General features: G+C 45.4%; 2 protein-coding genes across 2 annotated transcripts in view; one reads left to right on the forward strand and one right to left on the reverse strand.

Moving 5' to 3' along the window:
* Positions 1–19,932, forward strand: part of T265_06158 (hypothetical protein) — a gene marked incomplete at both ends in the record, with an annotated part of 50,092 nt that overhangs the window by 12,480 nt on the left and 17,680 nt on the right. The gene's annotated exons all lie outside the window — the stretch shown is intronic.
* T265_06156 (hypothetical protein) lies at positions 10,293–15,488 on the reverse strand (the record flags this gene model as incomplete). The annotated part of the gene is made up of 2 exons (XM_009171349.1): positions 10,293–10,502; positions 15,426–15,488. The coding sequence occupies 2 exons, from the start codon at positions 15,486–15,488 to the stop codon at positions 10,293–10,295; spliced, it is 273 nt and encodes a 90-aa protein (XP_009169613.1).

The following is a 19,932-nucleotide window of genomic DNA, read 5'->3' on the forward strand; positions in this document are numbered from 1 at the left end:
ATATATATATATATATATATATATATATATATATTCCTATGCGGCAATCTTCTTGCCGCATGATGGCGATCAACTATATACGATAATCTGAATATACGCCTGCTAGCACCAGGATTATGAGCAAATGGACTTCGGAAAACGACGAGAATTTCGTTTGTTAGTTGTGGGAAACCAAATGTATCTGTATTTGAAATCTAACAGGGATAGTCAAGTATTACATTGCAAACACAGGAACTCAGCCCTCACTCCTGATAATGTAGGTCAAGATTCGGACACTTTGTGGAAATTGGATATCCGGGCAGTCTTTGCCAAGAAAATGGGGGAATTGAATGAATTCGATTGACACGAAATGTTTCTATTATATTGCAGCAAAAACAGGCACGCATGCATCTAGCAGGAATATTTACTCGTTGTCACGCCCAGTGTACATTAGTATAAGGCTATCAAAGGAAATAAACGGCCTGGGTGGTCCATGGAGCCTCCAACAAGGGTTGAAATGCATATACGTTCTGTCAGAATCACTAGTTAGCAAAGCAACGTCACTTCGTCCTTTTACTCGCAGCGTGTGGATTCAATAGTTATGGAAACTAAGCCGCACTTTCTATAGTTCATATTTCCACTGAGTGCTTCATCAGTCGACTCCCGACGTGAGATTCACTACACGGCGCCCTAATAGTCCTGCAGTCTAAATCATTCACCTGGTCGTAAATTTTTAAGCGTCTTATTCGCGAGCGTCACACCTGAGGCAGGCGTTGCAATGACGATTTCACTGACTTGTTTGCAATGTTCGCGGACATCATGTATTTGTACAGTGCAATCATTTATTTCAGGCTTTTGGACTGTATGCTTGCATCGACAGGCCCATGCCGTATGCTCGTTCATGGGACCAATCTTTCATGAGCATAGAGCTGTCGTCTTAAAGGTGTGATGATATAACTATTCGATTCTCATTTATTAATGAGCGAATATGTCAGCTGCAGCGACCATATATTCCTCACAATTGGTTATCTCGATGGTGACATTCCAAATCACTTCGACTTGAAAATGCAGTAGTGTGGCTTGTGTGCAGTATCTCGCTTAACCATTGGTTGCAGCAAACGATCCCAAAGCCCGTTTTGAATAATATTCACTTTTAAAACCCCCAGTGTTCCTACAGTACGTTTACCCTATGCCTTATCGTGCTGCGTGGTAAACGAACTACCTGATACCTTCACAAAGACTCTACGACTACCACTGCCCCGGCTTGTCACTCATTCGCAAACATAACATCAACTTCCCCACCATTTATTAATGGATTTGGAAATTTCGCGGAACCGAGAAAATCGGGGTTTTTACCACAACCCTGATAACATGCGGAAGATCTTGTGCATGTCCCATTCACAAGGGTTTGCCCTAACTAGATGATACAATGACTACGCGGTGTATGTCGCTGTAATGTTTATGGTTATCGAGAATGAAAAAAATCCACCTTCCAAGATTTTCAGTTTGGCTCTTGGAGTAAAATCATCTTTGTTTGAAAATATGCCTCGAACAACCACTCTTTTTACATGTGACTAATAGCCGGTAGCTACTGTGCCGTCTTTTTTGTATACCTCTGCTTCGCCGCACACGGGTAGCCAGACCAGTGGAAGCTGCTGTCACCGGCGTACGAGGGTTTGAAAAAGGCATCTAATGGGAAGCGTGTTCTGATAGGAGTTTGGAATGGTGGCTACGCGGGGTCTCCTTGGACACAATGCTCTTAGCTGCAAAGCGTTTGCGAATGGAATAAAACTTTTTACGGCAAAATGTATTTTGTTGCACATATGCTCAAACCTAAATCGTGATCTACGTCCATATTTTCGCAACTCACTAAATTTTATTGAAGTAGTCACACCTCTGACGGAAAATTCTGGCGGAATTTTTTTTCCTGACATTACCAGGACTTCATGATGCCTAGATGGGGCCCAGAAGTTTGGACTGGTATTCTGAACTCAATTTCCTGTCTATTTTAGTCCATCAGGAACACGTCGTGGCTCTCAAAAATTCAGTTCCATTGTGCGAATACTAAGCGCCGGCTGCGCGTCTCTCGCGCGTACCTATAAGGAATTCGCGCGTTTCCCTAGGTGGACATAGAGCGCACACACGCACGTTTCGGTCATGTGAAAATGTGAGCGACTAGTCAGCTTTGTCTGGTGCTGCTTCCCGTGGTGAGGTCGGTCTCCTAGACACTAGTGGCATCAGTCCAATATCGTCTGATCAGCTGGTGCAAAGTTAACTAGTTGAGTGATAGCGTACGCGTTGTCACGTGAGACAGGCGTGAAAAGCTCGAGTGGAATTAGCAATCTTCTCCCTTGAGTTGGCCGGTGTGAATTTGCCGCAGTCACCAAATTAAGCCCATGGCTGAGAGCTCCCTACAGAAAATACATGAGTTCTTAGATTAAAACTCTAGGCCAGCTATAGACGCAAAGTTGGGTAGTTCGATAGCTTTTACACTCACTGCTCTAGATGGATACTTTGTCTTTACTTAGTTGAACGAGTGTGAGGCACAAAGGCCCTCTGACCGGCCATCTGTGATCGAATATGGGACACGATCACATTCGGCAGTCTTTGATGTCCAGGGCATGTTCCCCCAATGGTCTGAAACAGGATTATCAACCAGCCACTGTATGTTTCGCCGTACCTTGGCTCTCAAAGCCTTCGATATATGGACAGCTTGTTCGAGAATCTGAAGGATGCCGACTTAGGTTTCCTGAATTGGAAGGCGAAAGCACAAAACTCGACGGCGTTGAGAGGAATGATGCGGACTGTCATTCGTTACTCCAGTGGTCGTCAACTTCGAGCTAGAGAGCCAATGGAATGGAATTATCGGAGTTGTTGAACCGAACAAGCTTGGTCTGCAGCGACTTCAGTCTTGTTTGTTGGTGGTTGCATTGAGCTGCTCGGCCATCAGCGGACACATTGATCCGTCGGTGAAACGGTGTCGAGCACAGTGGGCTTATCAGATCTGCTACTGTTGTGACGGCTGTAGAAATTACATTCAGAGTAGATCAAAACTGACCAAAAATGATTGTGGACTGAGTCAATTCGAACCAAAGTTGAACTACAAAATGCCTATTGGCAGATGGGCTTCGAATCTATGCGAAGCGGGCAGCATTGGGTTCAACTGCTGGACGGTCCTCATCCCTACCTGCAAAGTTGTGCCTTACTGCCGTGGGTATTCCGGAGTGTTAGGCCTCAATAAAGCGGCTTTGGTTTATCGGTTCAAACACTGACTGCTGGACGGCCATAGAAAGCCGATATAGTAAGGTTTACAGTGGAGCTTTTCGCTGAAGCTCACAAGCGCGGGAAAGTGAGGGTCCGACGTAACGAATGCCGAAATAACAGGAGTGTGGTGCGCATTGTTATGGAGCACACCAACTGAAATATCCCACGGTGGTCAACCGGAAAGACGACGACTGGGGCCGTTACTTTGAGTGATTGAAAAACGAGAGAATCATTGGAGCTAGAAGGATAGGCAAATGACATAAAGTGGTTAGGTCAGTGTTTCATGGTGGCGCAGATATCAACCATAGATTTGGAGCAGCGCGGTTCGAACAATATACTAGCAGTCCGACTGCAGCCTTCGGTTGAACTATCGGAATTTTTAACGAAAGACCCCGTTGGTCGTGAAAGCGGCCCTTTAGATTATTGGTGTAATGCATGTGTTTGCTCAGGCTAACGCAATTTCCAAAGTAACGAGATAACTGTTCTGACGCCAAATGAACAAGGTGGTTGTGAAAACTCTCATTTTCAGCAAAACTAACTAGTGAACTATCTCCTTAGGAGTTGAAAAAATCCCACTGAGAGGTTATCACTTGAAGAACAAGTCAACTTCCGATCAGGTGATGTGAACTCTGCAGTTGGAGGATTTTGGCTTCGAGTTAATCACATTATTGATCATCGCCGGGTTGAATACGATTCCGTTACTAACCAGATGGTCGCGACTTCGAATCTTCTCAGAGGTCTATGAGTTTCCCCCGAGTGATTCTTACAGAAATGAATGAAACAGCTCTGCGGTGCGCCTCGGCCTTTCATGAGAGATTGGCTTCAAATGAAATATTGACTTTTAAATGAAAGGTAGTGCTCCTCGACTCCTGGAGAAACTTTCAGAGACCCTGCGATATGAGGTCTCTCAGACAACTTCTATAAGCGTTATTTGGATGCTCATCCGTTCATTCGTCCTGTGCATCTTCAACCTTGCATTGTTTTTGTTGTTCTTGTCCAGATGGGTACGATCTTGTAGCCGGTTGAGAATGAAACCAATATAGGCTTTCAGGTCGTCGCTGGTTCTGCGTGATCCACAACGCATTCAAAACGGTTGTGATCCACCGGCTGGTTACACGATGTGGGACTGTCGCTATCTGCTAATTTTGCTTACCTGTCACCGATGTCGTGATTTACATCAGTTATATACTGACTCGATTTTTAACGTAACAGTTTCGGCGTGAACTTAAGAATTCTAATGGATGGGCAGTGCTGTAGCAGGTTAGTGTGAGGCTGACTAGATAAACATGATAGGTCGGGTGTGTACACGAGTCCTACATCTGATCAGCGCTCTCATCAACATTTCGGTGCTACATCCCGGAGGCGATTTTCTGTTGGAGGAATACTCTGTGTCCGCTGTATATCCTAGACGAGGTTCACTCCATCGAGAGTTGATTAGTGGTGGTTTCTAAACTTGACCAATAAATTTCGCGTTTCAAACACCGCTTGCCAGCGCAGGACAAGGTACACTCTTGTTGAGAAATTAAACACAACTCTCGGTTTATTCAACGTCATCCAGGCATTCCGTGGTCATGGAAGAAAGCCAGAATGATTTTTAGTGCGCTGGAGTGTCCATACTGGATATATGCATTATTTCGTTGTGTTCATCAGCTTTGTTCATCCCAGCCATTGGAACAATCCCTTTTTATGCTCCACACTCTGACTGAAATGTGAACTCCAAATGAAGCTAAGCGTTTGAGGCCGAATCATTATTGTGCACCAGTGGTGCCAAACCTGATATGCGCCGTGTACCGTGGTGACAGACTATTCAGCTCCAAGTTCTGTTGACCCAAAAAATGCAAGAACTACTTGTAAGTAGCAAGTAAGAAACTTAACCCCTTTGTTTTTTCACCTCACTAAGTTCCTCAGCTGTAATTCACAATGACGGAAAATCTTGATGAGAACACGATAATTTTACTTAGTTTGAAGCACTTTCGAAAAAGAAAGAGTTTGTGCTCGTATTTTCCTGACTGCTTCCGAGAAACGCGGAAAGGTTCTTCGTTGGACTGTAGGCATATCATTTTACTCCCCAATTTGCGTCTTTTCATTAAACCGAACTTTACAGCCAGACCAGATCAGGTAAGGGCGATGAATGGCTCTGCTGCTTTAAGGTCAACAGCAAATCTGGATGGCTGAACTTGCCGACTTGGTCGTTGAAGGTGTAGATTGTCCTACAAACCAGGTGAAGCAATAATAAACTGACCAAGCTATACTGGCACTGAACTAATTTCTATCAGAACAGCCTCATGCGGCTTAAAGCTGGTGATGATTTTTGAAAAAATTGACGCTTCCGTAGGCTGTTGATGAGAAGTTAAACATCTTTCAATTCAATTTACCAGCTGTAAACCGTGTACCGTTGGAACACTGGTTCGAACAGCTACAGTTTCGATAATCGGAAAGTGCTTTCAATTCATTCAACAGACCAAAACCGTGTACCGTTGGAACACTGGTTCGAACAGCTACAGTTTCGATAATCGGAAAGTGGGGGAGTACGGGACACAGCGAAGCCTCGGGGGTGATTGCATGTTCAGTTAGCGCGGGAACCGGGTGCCTACACACAGAGGGCAATTGCTTTGACGCACGCGTGCCACTGACTGCGCTATTGAGTTATTTCTGCCAGCGCCCTTAACCATTTGTGAGTTGAGTCCCAGAGTCCCCATCCAAGGGGGCGGCAGTTGTTCCGCCGAGTGAGTTTAATGGTTAACGTTTTCACACTTCGTTACCAGGTTGTACACCGTCCACCTCTCGGTCGCTACCATTCAATACAAGGATGGGCGAAAAGTGCTGTGAGGCAGACCGTCATCTGGCATGTCCTAACCAGCGTAGTCTATGAAGCGTGATTAATTCATCTATCGCAGAAGTGTTCCTTCTTCTTAACACCTTCTAGGGTTCCGATATTCCGACTAGACCTGACCAAAGCACCGGATACGCCGATGGTCAAACAATGGTATTTTTCATATGTCCTCTACGAGCAGAGGCCACTTTTCTGGTTCATGGAGCAGTACGAATCGCACCGTGGTACAACCACTAACCCACCGCTGCGCACCACTGCGCTCCTTAGTAACGCACTGATTATGTCACCTCGATTGGTGATGAAACGTTTGCTATCAAATTGCCCAGCTCAGCAAACAAGCCAACGACCACCTACCCTACCTGAGCTACCAACATTTTCCTCCCTCCTTGATAGACAAACTGACGTCGTGTCGGCGCCATAGGTGTCGGAGGTTGGCAAAATCAGCTCTGGTCTTTCCGATTCGAGAACTCATATCTACAGCCAGTCCACCGAAAAGTGTAAAACTGCCCAGGTAAACTAGTTTATCCACAACGTCGATTGGCTCGCCTGCAAGCATGAGGTTTGGGTTTGATCCCACCCATTCTTGTAGCAGCGCTTTACACTTTGCAGTTGTCAATCGCATGCCAAACCGTGTGGTAAAGTAGTTTGCATCTTTAAAGGACCTGAACCCAGGTGCGATATCGTGCACTTACTCAGTGTGTGTGAACAAGCGTGCCGGTAGCATTTCGATTCCTGTGTTTTTAGACACAGGCAGAGAAATTTCAAGCAACGCATCAATGATACAGTTACAGAGGAAAGATGAGATAGGGAAGCCTTGTCTTACACCACTGGACGTGGTGATCTCAGGCGAGAGCTTCCCGTATACTCGTACGCGCCGCAGGAATTCGCATACGGTACCCTTGTGGGGGATAGAAGTTTGATCGTCAGACAATGCCAAAGTTTCTGATGATCGACAGAATCAAAAGCAACTTGCAGATCAAGGAAAAAGACCAACGCGAGATCTGTGAAAGGGTGGCATTATGCAAGAATTCGTCTGAAGGTTAAAATATGGTCCATGCATCCTCGGCAAGGGCGAAACGCAGCTTGATTTCCGCGAATCTATCCTTACAGATAATCGATGAACCTGCGCAAAGTAAAGCCAGAGAGCACCTTAGATGCAACGGATACCAGGCTGATACCACTTTTTTTTCACATGACATTCTCGCGCTATTTTTGAAAATCGGGATAGCGATCGAGGAGCTCCATTCGGCTGGAATTCTGTTTTCGTCTAAAGTCTTCTACAGTGTGGTTGTCTGACTGTTCACCAGGACCTAGCCATCCTCTTTGAAGAGTGCTGTGTGCAGGCCATCCGCACCAATTGCCCTGTCGCTCTTCCATTCAGATTCCAAGAAATCTTCGTCATGCGCATGACTGTGAGTTTCCACTGGCTTCTGGCCAGATCAGCTTGATACTCTTGAGCTACTGAAAATGGCCGCAGTTGATGAGTGAAACTGCTCTGGTTTCGCACGCGTAATGCTGACGGGAAGGGGAGTAATAACCGGACTCGCACAATGGCATGATCGGAGTCAAGTTGCGTTAATGCTGACGGAAGGGGAGTAATAACCGGACTCGCACAATGGCATGATCGGAGTCAAGTTGCGTACCCCAGATGGAGCGGCAGTCCTTGGTTTAGGGTCTCCATTGGTAACTGATAGCCACATGGTCTAAGTAAGTCCATGACTGTCTTACGGCTGGCGGCCTCCAAGTAACTCGATGTGAGCGTTTGTGTTGGAAGTCTGTACTGGCCAGGAATAGACGATGATCTGCACACATCTGAGGCATTCGCTCCACTTTATCCGTACGCTGAGCATTGACTCCAAATCCATCACCCAATTGACCGTCAAAATTGGGCGTTCATATCACCTGCAAGGACTAGCGCATCTGTCTTTCATGCTGATCGAAGCAGTCGTGATAAATCTTTCTCAGTCTCAGAAGTGCAGTCTACTGGGACGTTAGGTGATGTGGCAAATACACAACATGTACCGCGACGACCTGCGTTGATCCTAATTGAGCCAGACAACCGCACAACCCAAAGGCGACTGTTTACTTGGATCCAGTCCAGTAAGAGGCTTTCATCATTGGGGCACCCGATCGGTCTCTGCCGTAAAGCCGTGATATATCCCCGTCTTGGCAACAAGACACCGAATGTAGATGATTTTTCCATCCACAAATGCCTGACGATTTTTCTGAAATTTGACCTCCCACGTCGTCACCCAAGCTCACTATTTGAGTGACCAAGATTTATCTACACGTTCCAATAGGTGCGACCCAACAAGTCTAAGTCTGTCGATTCATCGTCTGGTCTAAATATAGATGCAGCTATTCAAATTCATCCAGGAATCTCCCTGTAATGACTGATCGGCCATTCGCAGGGACTTACTAAAATAATGTACACAAACCCATAATCTAAAGCACTTTCTGCAAAGGTCTATCTATTGTTAAATAGCACTGATTGTGTGTCGTGATGTCATATGACTACGCTGGAATGTTTGCCTCGACTTTAGCCTACATGCTCCAAGTTGCTTGGCCAGGCACGTAAACTCATTCGTCCATATTACTCTCGTTTGAAGTCCTCTACCTAACCTGGTGAGTCAAAATAATGAAAGCATTGTTTTTGGATCTCACTCTGACGAAAGCATATCGGCCCTGCGCGAGGCGAGCGTGTTACCTTTATTCCATCTACGAGCAAGTTCGAATGAACCAATCAGGTTAGTCAGCGAAAAATGAGTGCACATCTCGCTGAAGTATAAATTAGGCAATCTACATTTCGTTGGCATTTGTTAACCCACATGCCGTAACTGTATGTCACCTGATCAGCCATGGTAGTGCAATGCTCTCCCCACAAAAAGACCCCTTTTTCGGAGAGATTCTTTTCGAATCACGCCAGTTTTTGTATTGTAATCCTCCGTCGAGGGAAAATACCCAGCAGAATCGAAGAGATGACGTTCTGGTCCTTCAAATGACCGATTCAAGCCGCAGTGGAAATACCATCCCATTGACCCAAGTTATCAGAAGAAAACTTTTGATTAGAGGTAACAACTAAGTTAGCCATAGCACCAGTCGTCGGAACATAGGAAAACTTTCAATGTGAACTTGAGGCAGTGATAAGGAAACACGATGACCTAATATCTATTGAGTTCCTCATTGCTAACATTGTTTTCGCTGCTAGAACTGTAACTCACTGGATGATAAGGTTGTCGCAATAGGGAAATTGTTCAGCTTGAAATCCGTTCAACCTGATAGATGAACCTTATTTAGTGCACTTTACCATCATTGTAAGTGGTGTACTCTGGACTATAGGTTGCCTCGCAAAAATGGGGTCTCTTCCATTTATTATCCAAGTATCCGTCCACTCCATCCACAACATCTACTCTATTCCGCTCGACCAGCCTTGCGTGCAAAACCGACGCACCATACACACGATGGTATATGCCCACGTCGTCCACTGGTCGAATGATGACTTTGTGTACCTTTTAAAAAAGTGATCAAATTATTGACCGATTCACGTATAAAGTGGGTGGATGTATTTTTTGACCCCCACACTAGCACAATCACCTCCGTCCTTGCTCGCTCAATTTTTAGGTCTGTTTTCGTGTCAAATTTGCATTCGATCGTTTGTCCTCTTTAGGCTAGCTTACCGTGTTCACAACGTGAATTAGCGGCGGATTGTATATAGGGTGCTCACTTTCGACCATGCTTTTCAAATTTGGCCAACTGTACACTTCTGAATGTGCGCTTTTGTGTGTGCGTTTTTCTATGTGCAGTACGAACGTTTGTTTGTATGCGCTCGTCTAATGTCCCTAGTGCGCAGGCTTTGAAACGGCGAAGATGGTTGTTGTCCTCCGGGTCCGCCGTTCATAGTTGGCGGTGCGCATGCACACACGCATCGGCCTATCGACTGGAGCGGCAGTCCTTGATTGAGAGTCTCCATTGGTAACTGATAGCCACATGGTCTAAGTAAGTCCATGACTGTCTTACGGCTGGCGGCCTCCAAGTAACTCGATGTGAGCGTTTGTGTTGGAAGTCTGTACTGGCCAGGAATAGACGATGATCTGCACACATCTGAGGCATTCGCTCCACTTTATCCGTACGCTGAGCATTGACTCCAAATCCATCACCCAATTGACCGTCAAAATTGGGCGTTCATATCACCTGCAAGGACTAGCGCATCTGTCTTTCATGCTGATCGAAGCAGTCGTGATAAATCTTTCTCAGTCTCAGAAGTGCAGTCTACTGGGACGTTAGGTGATGTGGCAAATACACAACATGTACCGCGACGACCTGCGTTGATCCTAATTGAGCCAGACAACCGCACAACCCAAAGGCGACTGTTTACTTGGATCCAGTCCAGTAAGAGGCTTTCATCATTGGGGCACCCGATCGGTCTCTGCCGTAAAGCCGTGATATATCCCCGTCTTGGCAACAAGACACCGAATGTAGATGATTTTTCCATCCACAAATGCCTGACGATTTTTCTGAAATTTGACCTCCCACGTCGTCACCCAAGCTCACTATTTGAGTGACCAAGATTTATCTACACGTTCCAATAGGTGCGACCCAACAAGTCTAAGTCTGTCGATTCATCGTCTGGTCTAAATATAGATGCAGCTATTCAAATTCATCCAGGAATCTCCCTGTAATGACTGATCGGCCATTCGCAGGGACTTACTAAAATAATGTACACAAACCCATAATCTAAAGCACTTTCTGCAAAGGTCTATCTATTGTTAAATAGCACTGATTGTGTGTCGTGATGTCATATGACTACGCTGGAATGTTTGCCTCGACTTTAGCCTACATGCTCCAAGTTGCTTGGCCAGGCACGTAAACTCATTCGTCCATATTACTCTCGTTTGAAGTCCTCTACCTAACCTGGTGAGTCAAAATAATGAAAGCATTGTTTTTGGATCTCACTCTGACGAAAGCATATCGGCCCTGCGCGAGGCGAGCGTGTTACCTTTATTCCATCTACGAGCAAGTTCGAATGAACCAATCAGGTTAGTCAGCGAAAAATGAGTGCACATCTCGCTGAAGTATAAATTAGGCAATCTACATTTCGTTGGCATTTGTTAACCCACATGCCGTAACTGTATGTCACCTGATCAGCCATGGTAGTGCAATGCTCTCCCCACAAAAAGACCCCTTTTTCGGAGAGATTCTTTTCGAATCACGCCAGTTTTTGTATTGTAATCCTCCGTCGAGGGAAAATACCCAGCAGAATCGAAGAGATGACGTTCTGGTCCTTCAAATGACCGATTCAAGCCGCAGTGGAAATACCATCCCATTGACCCAAGTTATCAGAAGAAAACTTTTGATTAGAGGTAACAACTAAGTTAGCCATAGCACCAGTCGTCGGAACATAGGAAAACTTTCAATGTGAACTTGAGGCAGTGATAAGGAAACACGATGACCTAATATCTATTGAGTTCCTCATTGCTAACATTGTTTTCGCTGCTAGAACTGTAACTCACTGGATGATAAGGTTGTCGCAATAGGGAAATTGTTCAGCTTGAAATCCGTTCAACCTGATAGATGAACCTTATTTAGTGCACTTTACCATCATTGTAAGTGGTGTACTCTGGACTATAGGTTGCCTCGCAAAAATGGGGTCTCTTCCATTTATTATCCAAGTATCCGTCCACTCCATCCACAACATCTACTCTATTCCGCTCGACCAGCCTTGCGTGCAAAACCGACGCACCATACACACGATGGTATATGCCCACGTCGTCCACTGGTCGAATGATGACTTTGTGTACCTTTTAAAAAAGTGATCAAATTATTGACCGATTCACGTATAAAGTGGGTGGATGTATTTTTTGACCCCCACACTAGCACAATCACCTCCGTCCTTGCTCGCTCAATTTTTAGGTCTGTTTTCGTGTCAAATTTGCATTCGATCGTTTGTCCTCTTTAGGCTAGCTTACCGTGTTCACAACGTGAATTAGCGGCGGATTGTATATAGGGTGCTCACTTTCGACCATGCTTTTCAAATTTGGCCAACTGTACACTTCTGAATGTGCGCTTTTGTGTGTGCGTTTTTCTATGTGCAGTACGAACGTTTGTTTGTATGCGCTCGTCTAATGTCCCTAGTGCGCAGGCTTTGAAACGGCGAAGATGGTTGTTGTCCTCCGGGTCCGCCGTTCATAGTTGGCGGTGCGCATGCACACACGCATCGGCCTATCGACCGTTTGAGTTATCTGTTCAGCCACTGGATACGCGATCACTTCCGGACTTTGTGCCCGGTCTAAAATGTGTACTGTCCTCATGAGCACACATACACACGTCCGTACAAGCACACTCTCGTTCACTGGTCCGCTTTTACGGCACCGACTTATGATGATGGACTCATTTGTAATTGAGATCGACCCTACCCCGTCCATGTTCAGTTTCGCGTAAAAAACGTGTGCGGGTGTGGTGCCATAGATGGTGGTGGTGGTTGTTGGTTTATTTGTCCGATTGATTTTTGCAACTGTCGTGCCGTTGTCGAAAATTCAGGACTCTCGACGAATAGCTCTGTCATTCATATGCGTTCGTCTTCCTCCCTTCACTATCCTCCGCTCGCTCGTACGTCCGTCTCGGGTATCGCACATCACATTTGAGCGCACATATTTGTTCCATGCACATAGCCGGCGCTTTTTAAAATTTCAATTTGGCCGCCTTTGTTGAGTGATACCGCTACGACAAATGGTTGTTAAGTAATGCGGGATAGGTTGGTCAGAATAGTGGACAAGTACATATCTTGTTTCGCAGCTATGTGGGGCGTATTGCTCGCTACTCATAAAATCCCTTGTTACGTATTCCTACCACGTTTTCCCAATGGGCTTAATTTGTGCTACAGTCGCCTTCCAGGATAGAATCCACCATCACGGCAATCACACATGAAACGGAATCTGCTGGAACCATTTCGGTTTATAGGGAAATGTTGCCAGCTATTTAAGGTTGACCTGTAAGATGGGACTGAACACTGTTCAAAGGGATTGTTGATCATTACATCACCTCTGAAAAAACTGGAGCTATTCGTTTTGTAAAAGTAAAGCGTATTTGGATGCAGCGTGCGGGGAAATCAGTGCGTCATTGAACATGACCCCAAAACGTCTAAATAATTCATTAAAATAAACATCCATCGTTGGTAACCTCTAGACTTTGTAACTGCTTCATTATACTTTTGCCTCGTGTTACTCGAAATTAACTTGTTATGAACGCCTTGAGTAAACCATCTCATTCAGCAACCCCCACCCACCCAAGAACGACTATCCCGGGCCAAGCTCACTTCATTCCGGTCCCCTGAAACCTCGCTTGAACTCGGTACTGTTTTAGAGAATATGCGCAGCTTGTGACAAAGGTGACTCTAAGTAGATCGGTCCCCAAGAATAAAGACCAAGATTTAATATTCTTGTTTGGGTTTCTCCTACAGTAGAGCAATGAACACCAGTTTGTTTTTAACGTGAGTTTCAGCTAAATGAGCGTTATATATTATAAGAGACTCCTCCCTTCACGCAGAGTAGTATTCCGATCCACAATTTACCAAAGTGATCGGGATCCATTCTTGGTAATATACTGGGTTCGGAGGACCGGACTAGACAATTAAAAATGAAATCCTACAGAAGGAGCGCGGCTACGTAGCAATTTCCTCTTACCCAAGGGAGATTTTTGGATGCTTCCCTAGCTAATGGTTCTCAAACTCTTCGGCGCACACTCCCGTTACGAACGGCTTAAGTCATTATCACCCACTTATTTGGTATGTGCTACCTGAGCGGGGTGGTTCGCCAGGTAGACGCAGTCTGTGAGTTTCCGTCAACTTTATGTTCTGGTTAAACCCAAGTTGCACGTAATTCATGAAGTACACTAATTTGCACGTTAACTGGAGATTCAACTGAATTCCCGCTGTGATTGGGTTTAAAGCGCTACAAGAACGCCAAAAGTCACTGGTGTTGTTTGTCAGTTTGACCGCTGTGACTGAACGTCACTGTCTTGATGACATGTTGGCGTTATAGGCTCATGCTTTGGTGGAAACTTGTATGCGAACCTTTTATGACATTTGACTTATGCCAAAATGGTAGTTTCCCAACTGAGTTTCGAACCTCTACCGTGGTCATTTACCTTACTTTTATAAGAATATGTTACGTTCCAGGTGTCATAATGTAGGGTCACATTGTGCACCCTTTCCAGTGTATCATTGTATCATTTTGAAATTGGAGGTACGTGTATTATCATGTATTATCATGTGCTCACACGGTTGATAAAAGCTGCCATCACCTGCAGTAGGGCCTGTCCCCTCTGCTAAGACCATTTGGGCCGTCCTCTGTGAGTGCCTTCTATGAGGAGCAACTGTATGTCGATTGTACAAACCATTTTCCCGTGTGTGGTAGTTCGTCGTTCACTCGGTCGATAATCCTTTCTGTAATTAATAGTCAAGAGCATTTCAGATGGCTGCATGGCTGGCATTCATTTGCCTACTGGTGACACCTGGTTAATAGTAAAAACCCGGGTGGTTTTCGAAATTCACCTTAAATGGTCTGATGTTTGTCTAGGTTCAACTTGTTACCTCGAACTGGAGAGATCTTTCCTCCTAACCTAACGTGTACGAATCAGTTTTGTCCTATATTGAAGATACTTTTTTCCCACCGAGTCCGTTTCACTCAGAATGTCCTTAGTGCATTGATACTGAATTAGGAATCTAGGTAAGCATTATCCTCATTGATCGGGAGAAATGCTCTAACCCCAAAAACCCCTGTAGGAGGGAATTCCGCACAAGTGAAATCATTCGTTTTTCTCTAGGAGCTCTGGCTGTGGGTGTACGCAGAGTCGATTGGCTAGCGCAGCAGTTGTTCGCTCAGCGGACCTCTAATTTTTTTCTGCCAATGTTGGAACCTACTCACTCGGCTCATCACGTAGTATTTTACTCGACATTCACAGGCCAAACCGCTTACTTATCCTACCGAACACATTCAGGTGATTTATGATGCCTTTAATGCACCACAGTATGTTAATTGATTCTGAAATTGCAACCGTAGTTGATGGCGCTGAATGTTCCCGGCTGTTGAATTACCTGCTGCACAACTAAATACCCGTTTTCTGATCACCTCGTTACTAATCGTTGGTGCCATTCAAAGCCAGCAACGCCCCTGAGACATGCGTGGTAAAAAATTTGAAGATGCTTCACTTCATCTGTCCACAGACTGTACGTACTTCCGTTTTCTCCTCGTTACTAATCGTTGGTGCCATTCAAAGCCAGCAACGCCCCTGAGACATGCGTGGTAAAAAATTTGAAGATGCTTCACTTCATCTGTCCACAGACTGTACGTACTGAAGCATGGTTTTTGCACTTTGAAGGTGCTAGAAGCATTCTCAAAGATGGTATGCCGGTCATCAGTCTATTCAACAGGGCATGTGCTTCGACTTGGTCTTCCAAGATGAGGGCGATGTCGTCCGGTACTCCGGATCGACAAGGTTTTCATCAGCAACAATTTGGACACCGGAATTTTGAAGATCTTTTAGCGTCGCCTCAGTCTTTTATCGGCCATCCTTGTCGGACCCCACTTTTTGTAAGGAAGCATTTGGAGAGCTCACGATACACTCCCTGTGAAGTTTGTGAATATGGGGACCGGATCATATTCAGAAACTTCTGGGGCATACCATGCTGAACAGGTGTGGTTAACAGCGCTAACCGATGAACGGATTCGAACGCACCCTTGAAGTCAAGGAGAACCAAGATTACGGGTCGTTTGTACATGTGTTGAGATGTGGTCAACTCAACCTCTACCCGGTGGAATTCCCCCTTGATTCCCACAAGTCGATGTTTCGCAGGCTACCATAAGACGGCGAAGAATAGGTGACGCCAGAATTCTTATCATAACAGGAGTTGAACTGATGTCTCCATGGTTATTAACTTCCTGCGGGTGCCATCTTTGAAAAAGGGTCACTACTATCGATTCACTCCAGTTGTCTTGGGCGATCTTTTTCTCCCAGGTAGACCCAGATAGGCTACGCAGGCACCGGCTAAGCTAACCGCCGCCATTGTTGAGCAGAGCTGATGGAAGATCGTCAGTACCAACAGCATGATAATGGTTGATTAGAGATATACACTCGGAAAGTTCTGATGTTGAAGGCGGCTCTATACTCACAGTTCACTTCTCTGTTTAGGGCCAGGATACCGGATTGGAAGAAGCAGGTGACCAACTGGATTGCTATTCGAAGTACCATGCCCAGCGGTCCAAACGTTCTGTTTTGTTAGATGTCAGAGAGCCATTTTGGGTCCTGATTGTTTATTGTAGTTGGTGTTGGTTGCAGACGTGCAAGTGTGGTTTATTAATGTGATCAGCGTGATGAGTGAGCCTAATCTTGTCCCATTCTTTGACGGCTTCTCTGCTTACGACGCAAACTAGATATATGCGTTTTGAATCAGTGACCAAATGTTTTGAGACTTAATAGCTCACTCAATGCAACGAAGCCCATAGTTATTTCTAATTTCTAATGCGTTCGGGCTGCCTGCAGATATTTGTCTATTGAGAAGCAGCATCCCTTGTTATGGGGCCGAAATCCTCGAGTCAGTTTGTTGTTTCTTTACTAGAATACAAGCGATGTGTGGTATGGCTTCTTAATGGGATGCCCAACATTCACCGTCCCTTTGTCAACGGTCTTTGGCGCTGTACATGGTGTAGTGGTTCATCAGCCCTAGTCGGTTACACTTTTTGAGTGGGCTGTGGGGTTTGACCTATCCACTGTCCCAATTCTAAACTATCTACCCAACCATCCACGTCAGCTTGCAAGGTCTAATGCGGATAGAGGTGGATCGTAAACGTCGATGAAATCTGTCGATTGGTATTCTTGTAACGATTGAGTTTGAACATCTACATCAGTTCTGGTGGTCTCTCGAAAGATGATATTTCCATCCGGATTGGCAAGGCCAGAGCAGCTTTTGTGAACTTGCGTCACCTGGCGTGACATGAGCTTATCCGTCAAGGTTCAATTTTTCGATGCTTCGATGATACGAATGAGAAACCTGGCCGCTGTGCGCCGAGGAAGTCAAAGACTTTCAGTGCTTGACTATCGACGTCTTGGGAGCATTGCCCGAGTCTGTTAGGATCACCGGATCAGCAATGCTGAAGTACGTCGAATCGTATTCGGAAGAAGTAACTCACCCTCGATAGATGAACTGATCACACTGCATAGGTTGCGCTGGCTTAGCCACGTGCAGCGTATGCCAGTCGACCGACTTCCCCGAAGGGCCCTTTTCGTACAACTACATGAAGGGTGAAAACGGGTCAGAGGTGGTCAAACAATGACTTGGCAGCAAAGTGTAAAAGCTATTACCAGCAAACTCAGCTGTGCTGGTCATTGACGTCTTCCTGGATGGGGACCCCGAGACGGGCCACATGAATGGCTGGAGACATTTTCAGACATGGCCCAGTCCCACCCTCATCGGCGTTCGTGCATCCAAGCTATTCCTTCAATGCATAGCTCCCTTCCCTATCCCCTCACTCAGCGGTCCACTGACAGTGCTGTATTTGCGCACTAATTTATCAGCCTCCGCCTCCAATGCGCAGCTACCTACCCCACCTCCCCGAATCATCGGTGAACGAAACTGTGGCAGCTAAAACCACTGTACGACAAGTATGCTGTTCTTACAGCTCGTAATGACAATGATGATGTGATGATGATAATTATGCTGATGATGTTGATGATTATGATGATGACGATGGGTTTGCTGGTCGTTTTGACGAAATTGAAGTTATCCCCCGGCTTGAAGAATTGAAATAGATGTGTGTTTTGTCTGAATTTAGCTTAATCATTCAGTCCTTCGCCTGGACGAACGAGTGACGTCTTACTTGCATTAGTGTGTGACAGTCACGTGCGTGTTTGTTGGTATTGCGGTTGCTTTTATTTTCGCTCGTTTACACTCTTAATGACCCTTTCATGCTTGAGGCAGTTTTGTGGTTAGGACGCGAACTGACTGACCACAATCTCTGTGATTTGAACGCAACTCCGGAATCGCAACTGTTCCTGTCCGGGCTTGGACATCCTGACAGTATCGCAGCCCTCGTATCTCCATCCGATTACGCGGCAGCTAGGCGGTAAGGCAGGGGAGCATCAGTGTTGAACACTAATGTTATGCTTTCGATTAGGATGAAGCGGGTTAAAGATGAACGTGTTCGATAAAAAGGCACCACTAGGTTCTTTTTTATGACACTATCCTCGGAGTATGTGTGACTTCGTTACTATTAATCCTTCACTACCATTCGACGTCTCATCAAAGCTGTTTGGTGGCATTTCAGTTGCCATTTTCACCCACGGGAAAAGTACTTGTTGATCCATTTGCACAACACACTGATACATTTCTTTGGTGTCTGGGTCCGTATTCGGACTTCCGGTGAACTCAAAACTGGTCAGGTTAATTTGTTTTTATCAACAAATTGTTGGCCACCTCGGTCTGCTGCGTTGGAATTTATTGCGCATGTACGGCCACCGGTTTCGGATTACATGTCCGCCACACATGATGGTATGACCGGACATTGGTTTATACCACACTGTTGGGTTGTTATTTTCTGTTTTCTGTAATACTGTCGACTCAGAGTCGTACCAGGTCTGAGTCCTTTTTCTGTTCTGTTCAGCTTGATTACGACATTATTGACAATAGCCCTTGAATCCAGACACGCTGTTCACTTCTACTCTACTAAGCAACGTAATCGGTGTGCATAACGTATTTTATTTGAAATATTTTTCTGTAGGTTCAAATTTACTGTGGAAACAGTGTTCGGTTGTACGCCAGTTGTTTTTGTCAAAGGTTGGAAGTTAAGTTATCGAATGCACTTCGAAATTCCTGACACGAAGTACCGAGTTGTTTGACCATTGGACTTAAGAGTCGCTGGTAAGTGAGCGCTGCGCATGTGTTATAAAAGATAGTTCAATCTCAATTTCTCCCACATCAATGATACTTCACAAGTACTCGATGTGAACACTGATCTTTCAGCTCTACTCGTCCTCGAGTACATAGTCTCACATAATGCTGTATACAAAACCATCTAATCCTTCCGTTTTTAAAAGAGAATGCTCTCTACTAACCCTGGCTGGCCAAAGGATTTTTTTCTAGGCCTTGCTTGGCTACTAGTATCTCGGTAGTTTTGTAACTAGATTATGTAAATCTCCCGAATCCTAATTTTTCTGGCTGCACTTTTGGTCAGCCGCGTCGTTGACTGCCACTGTTCGCTCAGAAATAGCTCATTCTGTCACTGAGTTTATATGTAAGTCAGTGTGATTTTTCTCTGGTCGTCTGGCTTTAATAATGGACCATCGTAGACAGGCAGGCGCTTGCCATTCTAGCCGCGAACTGACTGACCACAATCTCTGTGATTTGAACGCAACTCCGGAATCGCAACTGTTCCTGTCCGGGCTTGGACATCCTGACAGTATCGCAGCCCTCGTATCTCCATCCGATTACGCGGCAGCTAGGCGGTAAGGCAGGGGAGCATCAGTGTTGAACACTAATGTTATGCTTTCGATTAGGATGAAGCGGGTTAAAGATGAACGTGTTCGATAAAAAGGCACCACTAGGTTCTTTTTTATGACACTATCCTCGGAGTATGTGTGACTTCGTTACTATTAATCCTTCACTACCATTCGACGTCTCATCAAAGCTGTTTGGTGGCATTTCAGTTGCCATTTTCACCCACGGGAAAAGTACTTGTTGATCCATTTGCACAACACACTGATACATTTCTTTGGTGTCTGGGTCCGTATTCGGACTTCCGGTGAACTCAAAACTGGTCAGGTTAATTTGTTTTTATCAACAAATTGTTGGCCACCTCGGTCTGCTG

Source organism: Opisthorchis viverrini, assembly GCF_000715545.1.
Source record: "Opisthorchis viverrini unplaced genomic scaffold opera_v5_122, whole genome shotgun sequence".
In the NCBI taxonomy this organism is placed as follows: Eukaryota; Metazoa; Platyhelminthes; class Trematoda; order Opisthorchiida; family Opisthorchiidae; genus Opisthorchis; species Opisthorchis viverrini.